A 16328-nucleotide genomic window follows, 5' to 3' on the forward strand; every position below is an offset into this window, starting at 1 on the left:
CAGCAAAAAGGTGGCTGGCAGAAGACAGGGTGGACGGAAGGTCATTAATATAAATTAAGAATAGAAGGGGTCCGAGGACGGATCCTTGTGGTACACCAGATAGTACATTAGTAAGCGGTGAGGTTGAGCCATTAGTGAAAACAAACTGCCTGCGGTTGAGAAGGAAAGATCGAATCCATCTAAAGACATGTGAATCAAGATTAAGATGACTTAATTTATAAAGCAACAATTGATGGCATACTTTGTCAAAGGCTTTCGCGAAATCTAAAAATATGCAATCCGCGAAAGATGACTGGTCAAGAATGCGATGCAATTTATCAGTGAATGAGAGTAGCTGCGTTTCGCAGGAGTATGTTTGACGGAAACCATGTTGCGTAGAGGAAAAAAAACAGTTATCATCAAGAAAGGTGGCGATGTGTTTGAAAATTATATGTTCTAGTAATTTGCAGCATGTGCTAGTGAGTGAAATGGGACGATAATTTTGAGGCAAGTGCTTATTACCGGATTTGTGAAGTGGAACCACCTTCCCGATTTTCCAGTCGTTAGGGAGGCTTGATGAATCAAGTGACTGCTGGAACAGTTTTGTTAGTATAATTGAACTATAAGCGCGGGTACTTTTTAGGAATTTACAACTAATTTCATCACACCCCGGAGATGAATCGTGCTTCAAAGACTCGATTAATTTAGCAACGCCAGGAGCATCAATAGTTATTGGTGACATAATGGAAAATCTGTGATGCGGCATATCTGGAAGATGAACTGTAGTGCTAGAGGAGAAGCTTTCAGTGAATGTTCTATTCAGTATGGTAGCACAGAGGTTATTTGGGATTATGTTGCCGGAGGTATCTTGCAATGTAATTGAGGGGTCGTGTGCAGGGTGTATAATGCGCCAGAACTTTTTAACATTTGTTTTCAAAATAGATGGTAATGTAGAAGACATTACCATCATTGCTTTCTACTTTGAACCCGTAACCAGTGCGTACACGTTAGAATTAGGTAAACACTGCCAAATGAAGCAGCAGTGCATGAATGTTTTTTTTCCACCTTCTTTATTTCAACTACCAAATATATAACCCCCAAAATTCCATGGGTTCTGTCAAGACCAAATCAATGGAAGTCAACTGTATGGGAAAAACTAAATGTACAGCAGGCACTTGGATTGGGCTTAAAAAAAATATGTCTGTAAAACTAAGGGAGTGCTGAAAAAAGATCATTGCTGTAGCAGCAATGAGGTTCATAGTTCTAGATGAAACATGACAACAGTGCACTCCATATTGGCAGTTGGCAATATTCTCAAAGACATAATAACGTGCGGCACTTTTTCTTTACTGGTACCACTCACAAGTTAGATTCCAAGATGCGTTACAAATATCCTCTTTAGAATTTGTACGTGTAACTTATTCGCCAGTTCTCGTCAGTTAAAGTAAAGAAACTGCAAACATTGAGTTTCTGGTAAATTGAACCTCCCCTATACTCAATGTGTCATCGTTCTACATCTATGTAGTAAATGTTGCGCAAGCGACCACCTTATTGAAGTACGGTAGCCAGCTGGGCGAGTGAGTACAACTGTACGTTTACTTACAGCGCGAACGAGTTTATTTCTTACAAAAACCACTTAAACGAGGGTGTTTGTAAACACCCCTATTTATGTGGTGTTTATAAGAAATAAACTTTCACTCTTCCTGGTTAAACTTACTGGTTCGTTTGTGCCGTAAGTAAGAAATGCATTCCATTAAAGCCAGTGCCACATTTGACAGGATGTTTGACATACCACATTGCATTGGCAATGGTGACAGAATCGTTTTTGCTTTCTCATAATGAATGCGGCCTGTAAATAAAATGTGCATGTGCTCGAAAAAAGCGATTCAAGCTTTTTTTTTTTAATACAGAAATGAAGCATGACTGACTGTCCTGTATACATCTAGATTTAATTATACTATGTAATTTTGAGGACTCATTAGAAAATGCAGAAAACTTCATTCCACCACTTTCAATTTCTTTCAATGAAGCCTGCGTTGCCTTTCGATGAAACGGTGCTAATGACATTTATCAACTGTGCACATATATAATGCAAAACTGAGGGACACAAATATAGTCAGTCTGTTACGGGTTAGACGGTCCATATTTTTGAAACAGAAGCTAGTGAATACGATGTGTACACAGAGAAAAGGCAGATGGGCCACACCTTGGGCTTCAAACTACAATTAGTCGGTCGAAGTACAGTGCTTGTCCCATTTACTTTGCTCGGTGTATTTTTCATTTGCTTTAACCCCTGCTTCTCATCAAATATGCATCAAAAACCAGACAGAAGTGCTTCCTTTATGCAAAGGCAGCATAATTATTATTTATCTTCCCTCCAAGATAAATACTAGATAAATGGAGATGGCCTATTCTAGCCATCTCCATTTAGTACAGTGTTTATTATTCACTTGCAGTACAAGCCTTTTCCAGGTTTTTAAGGGGACACTAAAGGCAAATATAAAGTCAAGCTAAAGTGATAGATTAGTGCTCTAGAATCTCTAAGGCGCCAATATTATCATGAACAGAGCCTTAATAATAGAGAAATTGAGGTAAATGCAGGACACGGTTAGAGACTTCCCTGGGACATTCAAGTACTTGCCCGATGACGAAAGCACTCAGTTAAATTCTGGCAACAGTACTCAACCACTCGTTGCAGAAAACATCCTTGTTTTGTACTATAACATGAAATAAAATGCTACTTGTCCAATTCTATTTCATTTTTAGAAAAAAGAACTAATTGAATTTACCCTTGACAATGACGCGGGCGGTCAAAAAGTTTCGTTTTCGCTCGACTCTGCGCCGGCCATGCTTTCGCATTTCATTAGTTCCGTTATTGCGTAGTCCTGCGCTGGTTTTTCTGGCTTGCGAAACCAGCACAAACTGTGAATAGCAGAGAATTCGACTTCCATGTGATGTCGCGAGATGTCGGAACAGTCTACGCCACTTGACCAAAAAGCAGCTGCAGCGGCGAATACACCGTTCCGATTTGGCTCGGTACCGCCGTCTGTCAGGCATCGTTTTACTCACCGACGGCAGCAAAGGGCAGTGGTGGTGTATGCAACGTCACCACTCCCCCGGTCAGATGGCGGGAGATATGAATTTTGAAAAAGGTACTCGGATTCTTCAGATGCAATCTTCTCGTATTGCAAGTATTTTCTCGGCACGAAACAAGCGTTGTGAGGTTTCTGGAGTGGTATTTAAACAGTCCACGCAGACTTAGTATCTGTCTTTAGTGTCCCTTTAAAGGCAGCAGGTAGGGACACACAAAGCAATAATCATAACATGAAGTGTAAAAAAAAGAGGCAAGCGAAACAAATTACCAAGCCCATGCTATGCTTGAATCTTTTCTAGTCTCAACACTCCATTTTATCCACTGCCACCGTCTACCATGTCTGTCCCTTGCATTCATTGTTTGAACTCCGGTATTGAAAATGCTATTCATATCAAAGATGCGAATGCAGATGCCAAATACATTGTTGAGAATTTGGCTAGAATGTGAAAATTGGCACTCAAGGACAAGGAGTGCACTCATTAGTCACTGTGTCTGTGCGACGAAAACAAGGAACAAACGCAGAACTCACTAAGAACTCCATTATGGAGTTTTGAAGGTCGTTCAGGAGGCTGGTTGCATGATCACCATCAGCTTCACCAAGGTGACTGCCGCTGTCATGAAAAATAGAAATTGCACAACATGATCATCTCAGTGATGCAAACGGCAATGATAAAATGTTATGAAAAGCCAAGCAAATTGAGATATTATTGCTACGCTAATAAATATAAAACAACCGTTTCACAATTGTTGCCAAGCACCAACAATGGGTAATTTGAAAACAAAAAATCATGGATACATGGCAGTGGCAGAAATGATAATGTGCGTGAGGATTGCCATAGGAGTACTACACATTCTCTAACTTGCTCGCATGGGTTAGAGTCCCACGCTTGTCACCACTGAAGTAACGGAACATAACCGACGGGTAGTGGCAAAACAAGAATGTTTATTTCTCTGTGTTAGTTGCTTAGCTAATGGACTGAAACAGTCGCATGACTGGCGATGATAAGCAGCAATGCGGCACATGTCAGCGACACTGCACGTGTCTTGATCATTCACAAGAAATTCAACAGCCCTGTGGTGTTTTGTTGCAACAGACAATCGAATGCAAAAGTTCAAGGACCACACAGTTGAGCCTAAATTTCTTTTTTCTTCTCAGCGAAGGCATAAGGGCTGAAATTGAGCATACTGCCCACGTGAGCCTGCTTGACCAGCGCCATGCTTTTATAGAATCTTACGTTGATGGGCTGTTCTATAAAAATATTTTTTTTGCATATCCCGTGGTCTCTAGACTTTTGTACTCGACATAAAACGCCTTCACCTCCACCGTCATCAATGTGCACGCCTGCCTTGTTGTTACAACAAATGTCTGCCAACTTGCTCAACTTTCAGTTGTTCTAAATATTCTTTCAGAACTATATCTTTTAGGGCACTGCAAAACTGGACTTGCTAAGGAACGACAGTACCATATAATATGGTCCGCGACAATACCATATAATAAATACAGATAAGCATGTTTCAGAGATCGCTATATCATAACAGCAAACATCCTGCTGAAGTGGAATTTATGTTGCCTTACAAACACTAACAGAGAAACCACATAAACAGGAGTCAGCATTACAGCTCTCCCTTTTTAACCAAGAAAGTAAGTGAAGTAAACCATACTTACTCTATCTTTTCGGACAGTTGAGTAACAAGCTCCTTCAGCTTTTGGACCTCAAGCTCAGTCTGAAAGACAAAACAATATATAAGCATGAATTGATTTAAAAAGTTCAAGGACGATAACAAATCTAGGCTTGCAAGACTCTTAGGAGGAGGGGAGGGGGAGGTTAATTAAATGAAACACTAATAGGCAAATGTTGAGAGGTTTTCCTACTTGCAATTTTTTTTCACATCTTGTTTAAAAAATTTGGTCAGGCTCGGCATGTGTATGGCTATGACGACTATATGTACGTTAACCAGGTCTTTTTATTCAAGAACAAACATAAGCATCTCAGCTTAGTACATACTCATGGATAACTATAACTGCATTCTTTCTACAACAGTTACACAATATGCGTTCACAACTCAATCATTGTGGTGTAACAAGTTTACATTACATCACTGCCTCTCCTCACAGCAACACTTCGTTTCTTTGTACTGTAAGGTTCAGTAGGCTCACAGCTATTTGCCACAGACATGCTGTTTCCCGTCATTGCTCTTGTTCAAAAGGCAACATGACTTAGTTAAACATACTTCTCAACATAGAATTTCAACACTGTGCTCACAATGATGAGACGTTCAGATTTCTCGTCAAGCTGGTCAAGTGCACGTTGAAGCTCCCCGCTCAAATGCTGATTTTCATTCTCGAGTTCTGCGTTGCGTGACAGCACCAATGCCAGGTCTTTCTTAGATTCACCACCATCTCCCCCGGACTCGTCACTTCCGGGCTGGTCTTCTCCGTCCCCTTGCAGAGCCCGGCATCTCATCAGCTCAATCCTTGCTTGCTGGAGCTGCAGGTCAGCATAAACAAGAAAATACCTTACAAGGGAGACAATGAAATGGAAGGTTTTGACGACGTACCCGCTAACGTTCTAGGCGAGGGATTTCAGTGTTGCAACAGTAGTTGAGGATGGTTGGTGTGGGAGTTAGGGGGAGGGCAGTGTCATTTAGAATAGCTAAGGCAAAGGAAAAAAGCAGCTTCCAAATTATGATGGACAAATGCTGTTAGGCTTATCTTGCGAAGGTTGAGATAATATGAAACTTCCACACCTGTAGCATCTTTAGAATGTCCCTGCACGAACAGTAACACATCTCTTGGTCCGTGCATAAATGGAACACTCCAAAAACTGCACAAGAAGACTGGCAGACCCCTGCGCCAGACTTATTAACTTGTTTATGCTGAAATGTGACGAACAACAGATATCTCTAGCTTTTCACATCTATACATTTCCCTAATTATGTTAGCAACCTCAATATATGTAGTCTTGTTTTTCATACGTCTGCTTTTGTCCATTTATTGTTTATTGTTAAGAACATTAACTCCTTTAACAGTTTTGGAAGAGCTCTGCTACTCCAAGCCCTCACATCTCCAAGGTGGCTAGGACGAGTCCTGCTCGTCCTTCCAGTAATTGTTCTCTCCGTGAGTGTTTTGCAGGAGAGACACTCGTCCGCAGCTTGATTTGTGTTTAGGTTGGCATTTCGCAGCACGTGCCTGGTTATTTCTTTTACATCTGAAGCATGTCTATCATGCAGAAACCGGTATTTCCAAATGGCATCCGACGGAGGCAACGGGTGTGTCGCCAGCTTGTCTTCCTGAAAAAGGGGGCATTTCTTCATCGTCTTCCTACGATGATGGTTCTGACACCAAGGTCTGCATCACTGTAGGAAGCGAAGACAAAAGCGATGATGACTGAGGTTAGCAGCTCCTTGGACGAAGAAGACAAAGGCAAGCTTGCAGGACGACATCACAAGTTCGTGTCTGGACTAGAATTGATGCGAACAGGGTTTCGCTGAAGCCTCCACTGTAGCTTTCTTTTCTGTACTCTGCAAGAGGTTTACCGTAAGCTCGCCAGCTGAATTATACCGAGTGTTTTCTAGAAGAGCTGATTTTCATGACAGTCGATGAAATCAATCAAAATACTCATATGCTCAAGACTACATAATCCCTAGTTTTGAGCTGTCAAAGCTCCCTTAGCCAAACAACATTCTGTTAGCATGAGCAGCTAATGTGATAAAGACAAAAAAATTCCCTTCCATAATTTTTGTTGATTACTAGAAGGTGGTTGGTGCACTTGTACTATGGCATACAATAAACTTCAGCAACCAACTATTACTCATTCTATGGGTCAATTATGTTTTGCTGCCTCAAAAATTTACTCTTTATGACAAGGTTTCTGCAACCAGCAACTAAAAAATAAGAATTCCAGGTAAGAAATTCTTGGATAAAACAAAACAGTTAAGGGTTAAACATTGCACACATAGAAGGGTGACTTGCCTGCTGACGAAGCAGAGCAACTTCAGCCTGCACTGGATCGATGTTCACAATAGGCTTATTCTTTATCTTCCTTGCCCGGTCTGCATACCGCAGGGTGTTCAAGGTTTCCTCCAAGTTACTATCTGCTGGGCTGACACAGGCAATCATCACAGTGTGGCTGTTGCCTCCCAAGGAATCTATGTGAAGGACAAATAGATTTGGAAGAAACATAACTCCAAGAAATTATGTGTTGTCATGGTGTGGTTATGGCACGCAATCAGAAACGCTATCCCGAACAATGAATTAGGTAAATAGGACTGTTTTAGAAGGCAGACTTGTGCCGACGAAGCAAGGATAGAATTGCATATTAATCACAGCAGTGAGCACGATCAGCCGTTGTCAAACCTAAACTGTGAAGTCCAGTCGCTGTGTACACATCTGTCACTGTACTTCTACGTTCAAAAGCCGATAGTGCTGCTCAGGTTAGTCGAAGTATGTACTACGGCGCTTGCGACTAGTGTATGACCTGATTAGGATAAGCCCATCCAGCAATTTAAATGATGACATTGTTCACATTCTGGTAGAGCAAGGACATTTTTTCCCCAGGGGCAATAACATGACGTTGATGCTTTAGTGAAAGTGACCTCCAGCCAAAAGTAAAACAGTGCAAGCGCAGTAGTAATAGTTAAACACTTAAATGGGAATGCAGCGCAGTGCTGTTGGCACCAAAGTGCTGAACACATACTCACGTCACAATACACACTCTCAAAAACAATAAATTGGTCTCTTTAGCATAGTTGCACTGTGCAAAACATGGCAGCAAGGTTCATTAGAAAATGAGCACGCACTGGTGATTGCATACAAAACTTATCAAAGTTGTACGCTTGCAGTGAATGCAGAAAATCAATCGCTGTTTCAATAATAGGATTCAACAAAGAAGGCAGTGTGGGAAACCCATACTGTGGTTTGCAGGTAAACTGCAGGGAACATTTTTAACGTCGTTAAGGGCCCTGTATCACAGATATTCCGGCGTTGGTGTCCGGCGTCCTGCATCGGCGTCCAGCAAAAAAAAAGATTTTCTAGCCAGCCATACCCAGGCCCTCCATGTTGCGCAATGAAGCTACTTAACTAATTGAATTTCTCAAGATAAAATACGTAGAAAAATTGTAAAGTACGACTTACACACAGTGTACTGACATGATAGCATCGGATTGTGATTTGACTATACGATCAAACAATTCTATTAACTGAAAACTCAAAGAAACCACTTATCCAGTATTTCGCCATTCATAGACCAGCCACGGTGTCCGCCATTTGCGCACGCTGGCGCACGAGCGTCTCGGGGGCCACGGAGTGGTGTGCCCGATTCCTTGCGATACCTCTAGATGGCACTCACCTCCACCGCATCGTGGCCCACACAAGAAGCCGGGTTTCTGCCAGAAAGCCCACCTTCGTGCATAGCGTTCGCAGCCAGCATTTCCCGATAAACATTACAGTTACAAACGCTCCAGTTGCCGGGATGCGTGAGAAGCAGTCCGGAATCTTTGAATGCTATCGCATTCCACTCTTAAAGGTGAAGCTTAAACATCCTACATCTTTTTAAAGGAACACAAAAGGCAAATACTAAGTTGATGTGGATTGTTAAAATACCATTATAAAACCTTGCAGCACTTGTGCCACGAAAAGACTTACTATATTTACACTATTCTAACGCACCCTCGATTGTAACGAGCACCCGTTTGCCATGACCTAAATAAAAGAAATGTTCTTTACAGTACCGCGCATCTCATTCTTTCATACAGAAATACAACTTTCGCTCATTTGGAAAAACACAGATTTACTCCCAATACACTAAAGTTGCGATAAATAAAAAAAGTAGCAGTTTCGCCCGAAAGGCGAAGCATCGATTGCAATAGCAAATTAGTAGACAGCTATACGAAAAGCAAGGATGGTTGTCTTATACGCCATATAAACTTTTAAACATTCACTTACTATGGTGGTAACGCGCGCGTAAGCAAACGTGAACATCTCTCACACAATGAAAGCGCAAACTCTTTATCAGCGGTAGCAGCGAGCATCATGGAGCAAATCGACCTTTGTGCCACCTCTCGCTTCAACGCAAACTGAGTGACGAGAGCACAATGCGGTGTGCCTAGATGTGCAGACACTGCCTCCATCGCATATTGCTTTGAAGATAGGCGCCATGCGGCCACGCCGTACGTAGCAGCCTCCGTAGTAGAATGCATCTCCTGCACGCAAGTTTCGGTAACTCCTAACACCCATGATGCGGCTCGATTCCCATCCGTCTCCGCACACGTGATCACTTTCCTTTTAATCATGGCATTGTGATGAAGTCGGCATGTCTTTGCAGTCGGCACTTCCATGCTGATAACACAAATGCAGAAAACAGGAAGACAAGACGGTGCAACACATACTATAGCACATTGAGGAAGCTACGGCAGCTAAAGTCAGATACAACTTAAGTCTGCAGTGAAGCCCTGCCCATGCCCTCATAACTGCCAGCCACTGTACCTCCGCGAGGCTGCAAATGGTTCGTACTTCAAACATTCCCTATTACCTAAATAAGGTGGTCGCCACAAAAATGAAGTTATAAGGGCTTAATTTTATACGTTTTCATTCGTCTATTATAGTGGAACGCTGAAAGCTTAATTCTTTATTGAACTGAAAAAAAAAAAGCCTTGCTTCATTGCAATTATTTACTGTCAAGTTTCACTTCACTTGGTAGTGAAGTTTCACAAGTAAAACGGGCTTGGCAACGCAGTAAACTGTGCTGAGGACTTTTGAAGAGTGAAATGCCCAGACTCCGTACACTTTGTCCATGTCTGTTGCACACCTTATCGTTTCCGCTGATGAAAAGACTCAACAACAGCAGACGCTCCGAAGGTATCAAGTGCGACGCCATTTTGAAAACGTTGCATGACGATGACTTTGTTTGCTTCTGTGATTGGCTATTGGAGAAACAATGCCTTGCAGTCCATGTGCCTTTGTTGCCAACTGCTGTTTCTTTAAGCTGTATTCTACTATAGGCTTGAAGCGCATACGAGGCAGCCATTTTCAAATGGCGATGGCGATGTGGTAAGACAGATTTAGGGCCGTACTTTATTCTAACGCACACGTAATTTTTGGAACTGTTCTATCGGAAAAAACCAGTGCACGGTATATTCAAGTAAATACGGTAGTTTAAGGGAAAACTGTTTCTTAATAGTCCACATAATTTTTGTTAAGTTATAAGTGGTTCGATCGTATCCTGAAATTGCGCAGTGAGCTTAACTCTGGATAAACCCTGCACCACTTATTGTGCAGGCCTGCACATAATACAAGAATTTTCCCCAATTATTAGCATTCCAAATTTCCCCCTCATACTATATGCAGAACCAAAGCAAAATTTCAGTCAAAATCTTTGCTGCTGCATTGATAGCATCCTCATCGTCTTCTAGCATGCAGGAGGCGCCATACAGAGACAGCGTGGGTTTGGCCACCATAACCTCCTTGAACGCATGGGCAAGCATCCCGGAGGACCTTGTGTGTCATGCTTTTAGGAAGTGTGGCATTTCAAACGTGCTCAAAGGAAGTGTCCTAAAACAGTTCAATCAGGGCTTAAGCTGCTTTAACCACGAAGTGCAACATTGTTCTAGAATGAAACATAAGTTAAAAATTATGGCGTTTTATGTGCCAAAACCACTTTCTGATTATGAGGCACGCCGTAGTGAGGGACTCTGGAAATTTCCACCGCCTGCTGTTCTTTAATGTGCACCTAAATCTAAGTACATGGGTGTTTTCGCATTTCGCCCTAATTGGAAACAAAACTGATACATCATCGTCTTCAGCAGCAGCAGCCTCCTTTATGTCCACTGCAGGACGAAGGCCTCTCCCCGCGATCTCCAGTTACACCTGTCCCGCGCCAACCGACTTCAACCAGCAACCGCAAATTCTTACTGATACTAAATAAATGTTTTCACTGAGTTTGCCTCTCTCGCATTATGTGCGAATGAAACTTTTGTTTTGCTATCCCCAAATATTGCTTCGCATTATATGCAGGTCCGCATTATATGCGGGCTTTCACGGCATATCGCAGTGATGAAAGTAACACTTCTTCACGCTGGGATGCTGTCCTACACAGCCCCAACCTCGAAGAACAGTTATGGGCTGTCCAACGGGCCCGCGACGCAGCGGAGAGGCTCGGCCTCTCTGTCCCGACGTGGGAGCGGCCCGCGCGCTAGGGCGCGCCCTAAAGGACCCTAATAAAGTTTTTGATCCATCCATCCATCCATTTCACGGCATATGTCTCTGATAATACAGTATTTTCATAAATGGTAATGCGCATACAAACAGGCCATAACTAGTCACTTTTGAATGAATAAATAGAATTTCACCGATCGAGCTTTCCATTTTCTGCAACATAAAAAAACTCCTGAAAGAACTCCCCACCAGTCATTGAGTACATGTTATACATGAGCACAGCAGGTTACGTACCCTGCAGCAGACGTGTCAGCTTTGAATTCCGATACGGCACATGAGAATTGCCATTGCAGAGGGCACTGATGACATTCCCAAGTGATAGTAGGCCTTGATTGATGGCGATGCCTGCACAATGACAAAGAAATAACAGTAAAGAAACTTTTCCATTTCACATATACAAAGAAAGCAGGAAGAATAGGTATTTTGAGAGTGACGTATTTGTAAAACAGCAATATTTTAAAAATGCAGTTACCTAGGACAAGACACTCCGAATCATGCCTGAGCTTACTGTAGGCACAAATGATTGCCTAGTTGCGATTTCAGATTACAATAAGCACAAAGATAAAAAGGTGAATGGGGGCAACGATAAGCAGTACGAGAAGCATTTGGCAGATGTTCACATGAGGTGGCATCAACAAAAGCCACACAGAAACAAATTTATTAAAAGGTTACATGTAAGCGTTAGCATCGTCACTAATGTGGTAACTTTAACTTATCTTTGCCTTCCCTTTGTTTGCCTTCCCTTTTCATCAAACTTGCAAGTTTTTTATGGGCAGTGCACAAGAAAAAACAACGCTAAAAATTGAGAAAACCTCAACGTTCCATGAAACATGCCAATCCAGAAAACTATTTCTCCTTTACAGGCACTGTGGGCACAATGAACGGAAAGGTGCATCAAAAGCAAAAGCATCGATCAAAATTATGATATTTAAAACGTTTTGCATACATCTTGAAACACTTCCAACTTGACCAGTGGTGCAAGTTTGAATAATATATGTAAGGTCTTTCAGTAAAACAAGTTAGAAGGTAGACTTTCAGCTGGGTGTTTGCTCTCAGCATCCGTATGTTGTCATATAACAGGTTCACTTCGTCCACTGTCTTTTTTGATGTGTTACATCTGGCATATTTTCAATGGCTGGACAGGTGCTTTCCCAGTATGCCAGACATTAAGTATTTGAAGCTAAAAAAAATTAAATTATGGGGTTTTACGTGTCAAAACCACTTTCTGATTATGAGACACGCCGTAGTGGAGGACTCCGGAAATTTCGACCATCTGGGGTTCTTTAACGTGCACCTAAATCTAAGTACACGGGTGTTTTCGCATTTCGTATTTGAAGCTGTCATATGTGGCATTCGTGTAGAAAGTTCTTGCATGTAGTCTACATCAGCTAAACTTGAGAAAACTCACTGAAGAATTGAAAGCTTTTATTTTATTCTACTGCCATATGCTCTTGTTTCTGAATATGCAAGAAATGTGCAAAATCTAAATTTTTATAGGGCAGAATTAACTGGCACGTGAAAAGGTTATATTAGGTCCATGTCTTCTGCTGCCACTTTAGGGCCCCAGCTTGAGTCAGTGAAGTGCATAAAATCAATAAGATCAATGTAAAAAAAATTGTCAAGTCAGTGAACCTTCTTTGAGCCTTTCGCCAACTGCTTTGGTCTTTCCAGCCCTTTCCGAGCCAGCGAGGTCAACCAGATGGAATTTTGCCACCATTACGGCACCACCACTGGACTTCTCCTGCTGCTCCACAGTCAGTGTGAAGATTGCGTGCGAACGAGATGAGCGCGCGTTCATGTTGGTCGAGGCGGTGCTTCGACTTGCAGAGCCGACCTCCAGAAGACGGATTGTCTCCTCAGGGGTGGTCACGTTCAGCTCCGTCAAGTTGAAAATCTGCGAAGCAAGAACATTTTGCAACCGGATGCTTGAGAACGACCACCTGTCAACACAATGCAGGCTGAAAAACATGCACAGTGATATCTGCTTCAGCCATGGTGTACAGATTTATGTATGTGACTTGCTTTTGCTGGTTCTGTCCACTGGTGCGAAGGAAAAAGAAACCATGGGCATAAAGCTTTGGGTAAAATGAATTTTTGTCGTACTCTGCGAGTCCGTTTCACCTTATTGTGCTACACAACATTGCTGAAGGCATTACCATAGTTGACATGATGTTCAACGTGTCGCGCTCTGTCAGCAATGGTGAAAGAATAACTTTTCCTTTTTCGCAATGCTTGCAGCCAATTACCAACTGGTGCATGTGCTGCGAGAGCCTGTGATGCAATTCTTCTAATGCAATTGGCATTCGAATACTTTGCCCACTTTCTAGTCTGTGTGCCCATGTCTACCCGTTTTCGCCCGAACTTCAATTAAAACATATATATATCTACGTGACTGGACGGAACCCGTGTCACACGTTTCCTGAAGCACAGGAATCCGATGCTTCAGCGCACTACGAATGCTTGCGGGGAGGGAGGGATTAGTGGTATCTTTCTGGCCTCTACGTGTTGATGGAAGCACACTCCACAGATGCATATTTGACTGATAAAAGTGAGAAGACTAGCTATTCTAGCTGACAATGAATAAATGTTTTACGCTTGAAATATACGGATATGCAATCATGCCATAGTTCATTCCAAGTCAGATATGCTGAACACTATCTCTGTACTGCCAGCTAGATGAAAAAAAAACTGGCTGCAGTTTGAAAACGGCATTCAGTGAAGCTTTCTTTGTAGCACCTGAACATATACCTACCGAGTTCTGTGGCGGCCCTGTGACGCATGCATGTTGTATTAATGCAACTAACATCATTAGCCTACTTACCCCCACTACAGATTGTAAATAAATATCTTCAACACGGCTTGATGCTACACAATATTTCAACGATGATGGCATTAACATCGACAGACATTGTAAGATGCATATTGTGGAATTTTTCATGGAAAGAATGTAACATGACTGAGTGCACAAAAATTATTAAATAAGTATGTAAAATTGAGGGGTCACTGTAATATGCACCCATTATCCTAGCACAGACTTTCTTTCACTGCAGAGACAACATCCCATGCAAGTATAAGCATAACATTTCAGGATATACCCCATTTGCTCATGTAAGGCCCAGCCTTGTGTAAGGCCCGCACCTCCACTTCACAGTGCGAGTTGAAAAAAAAAGAACAAACGTTTCACTAACAGCAAATTGCACTAGCCAATCTAGAGCAGTGTGCCGAATCCAGCAGATCGCAACAACACCTAGCAGGGGTTGTTGCGAGAACAACAACAAGAATCGAGAAGTGTTGTCGGAGTTCTGGTGAAATCTGTCTCTTCTTAGCGGATTTACCACAAATTTTTCATGCATACTCGCGTGCTGGTGAATTCCCGCAAACTGGTGCAAAATGGCATTAACCTGCATCTCAAAACTGGTCAGTGACTGTAAATGTGTTCACAGTCAGCTGCCAGTAGTTGCATTTATTTGTATAGCAGTCTGGACACAGTTGTATGTTTTAGCAAGTATCCATAAGCCTGCCTCGTGTAAGGCTTGTACCTCGTAAAAATTCACAAAAAGAAGTGCGGACCTTATCAGAGTAATTATGGTATGTTCTGCTTAGTTGGGGGAACCTTTGTGGAACAAGGTTAAAATATTCCACTTAAGAAAACATAAAATGAAATTAACAGTGACATGTAGTAGCAGTGGCAAGAAGCTCCACTGATTTTTGAGCGCCACGCATCCCACAGCAAACTGACAAAAGTTTCAGTGCATTAGGTGCGGTGGAAAAATTTTATTCCAATTTGTTTTTATAACGAAGTTGAACTGTAGAGTAGTCTGGCAACGCGAAGTGCAAATGAAACGAATCACACTCCAGGAAATGGCTTTTTTTGAGTAAGAGAATGCAATCTCGAAGGCCATGCCTTTGTGTACTGCAAGTACAGAAGCAATTGCAGAAGCACAAAATACGTCACGTTTGCCATGCGTTGTTTTGTCTGCGTGCGAGCCTCGGCAGTCTGCTGCTGCTTTTTTGCACACGAGTGAAGGTTCTCTGGTACAATCCAATGGCGACGCCTGTGCTGCGCATTGAGTGCCAGAATGTGTGGAGCAAAACATCCAATGTGGTTACAAACTGTCAGAACAGACGACACAGCGATCGCCCCTCATTTCCTGACATCACACAGACCATGCCAAAATGGCCGTTGCTGTTGGTGGGAGGGATTTAGAGGTAGCGATTCCAAATAGAAATTTCAAATTAAAATATGCGCTGAGAGCCCAGTTTTTCTGTATGTGGAACCATATTGTGCCCTATACTCCCTGTTACAATGATAAAACTGAGAATAGTCAGACGACCATGTCATGGCCCTACATCCGTTTTACATGGGTTCAACTTAGTAGAACATTCTGCAGACATGTTACACTTAGTGGAACCTATATGGAATGAGACGGTGTATAACTGACACAAAGCCCTATTAGATGTCGAGCATAAATTCAAGCTGGGTGAATTGTGTGATGCTCTGGCCCAAAATAAGTTTGCCAGATCTTCACTGCAGGCAGCAGTGAGTTCCACTTGCTCGGTGGAGTTTGAGGTACGATGGCAAGATTGACAGTTTTCCACAGCTAACTGTTGTTCTGTCAAAGCTACAAAACTTATTGCCCACCTAAATTTGACTTCGCAGGGCTAGAGCTCAGTGACAGCTTTCTTAAAATGTGCAATTCAAGTGCGTGTAGAGTCTGTTCACAGTCTGGCTAGTATAACATGGCTACACAAACAGTCACCAAATTTCAGGCAAACCTGTCTGTCTTGTGACACTCTGGTGTCAGTTATTAGAGGGACGTTGGCTCCTTTGCAGACTGTGCGACAAGAGCCCACAAAGACAGTTGTGTTCTATTTTTTTTTCTTCTCCTATTTCGCACCCCTTTCACCGGTACAGTGTAGCAAATTGGAGATATCATTTGGTTAACCTCCCTGTCTTTACTTGGCTTTTATGTCTCTCTCTCTCTCTCTGGTGTCAGTGTAGCATACAGTGCTGTTCACAGAACAAACCTTTATGAAAAGAAC

General features: G+C 42.3%; 1 protein-coding gene across 5 annotated transcripts in view; it reads right to left on the reverse strand.

The window, feature by feature from the left end:
- LOC139056239 (chromosome-associated kinesin KIF4-like) overlaps positions 1–16328 on the reverse strand; it is a 100940-nt gene that overhangs the window by 53612 nt on the left and 31000 nt on the right. For all 5 annotated transcript variants that reach the window (XM_070534298.1, XM_070534295.1, XM_070534297.1 and 2 more), the window contains 6 exons: positions 12918–13179; positions 11520–11630; positions 7047–7222; positions 5338–5562; positions 4740–4798; positions 3603–3684 (listed from right to left, as the gene is read on the reverse strand). In XM_070534298.1, the coding sequence (XP_070390399.1) occupies positions 3603–3684; positions 4740–4798; positions 5338–5562; positions 7047–7222; positions 11520–11630; positions 12918–13179 (915 nt within the window). The remainder of the gene's footprint in view (positions 1–3602; positions 3685–4739; positions 4799–5337; positions 5563–7046; positions 7223–11519; positions 11631–12917; positions 13180–16328) is intronic.

This window comes from Dermacentor albipictus, chromosome 2 (assembly GCF_038994185.2).
Source record: "Dermacentor albipictus isolate Rhodes 1998 colony chromosome 2, USDA_Dalb.pri_finalv2, whole genome shotgun sequence".
In the NCBI taxonomy this organism is placed as follows: Eukaryota; Metazoa; Arthropoda; class Arachnida; order Ixodida; family Ixodidae; genus Dermacentor; species Dermacentor albipictus.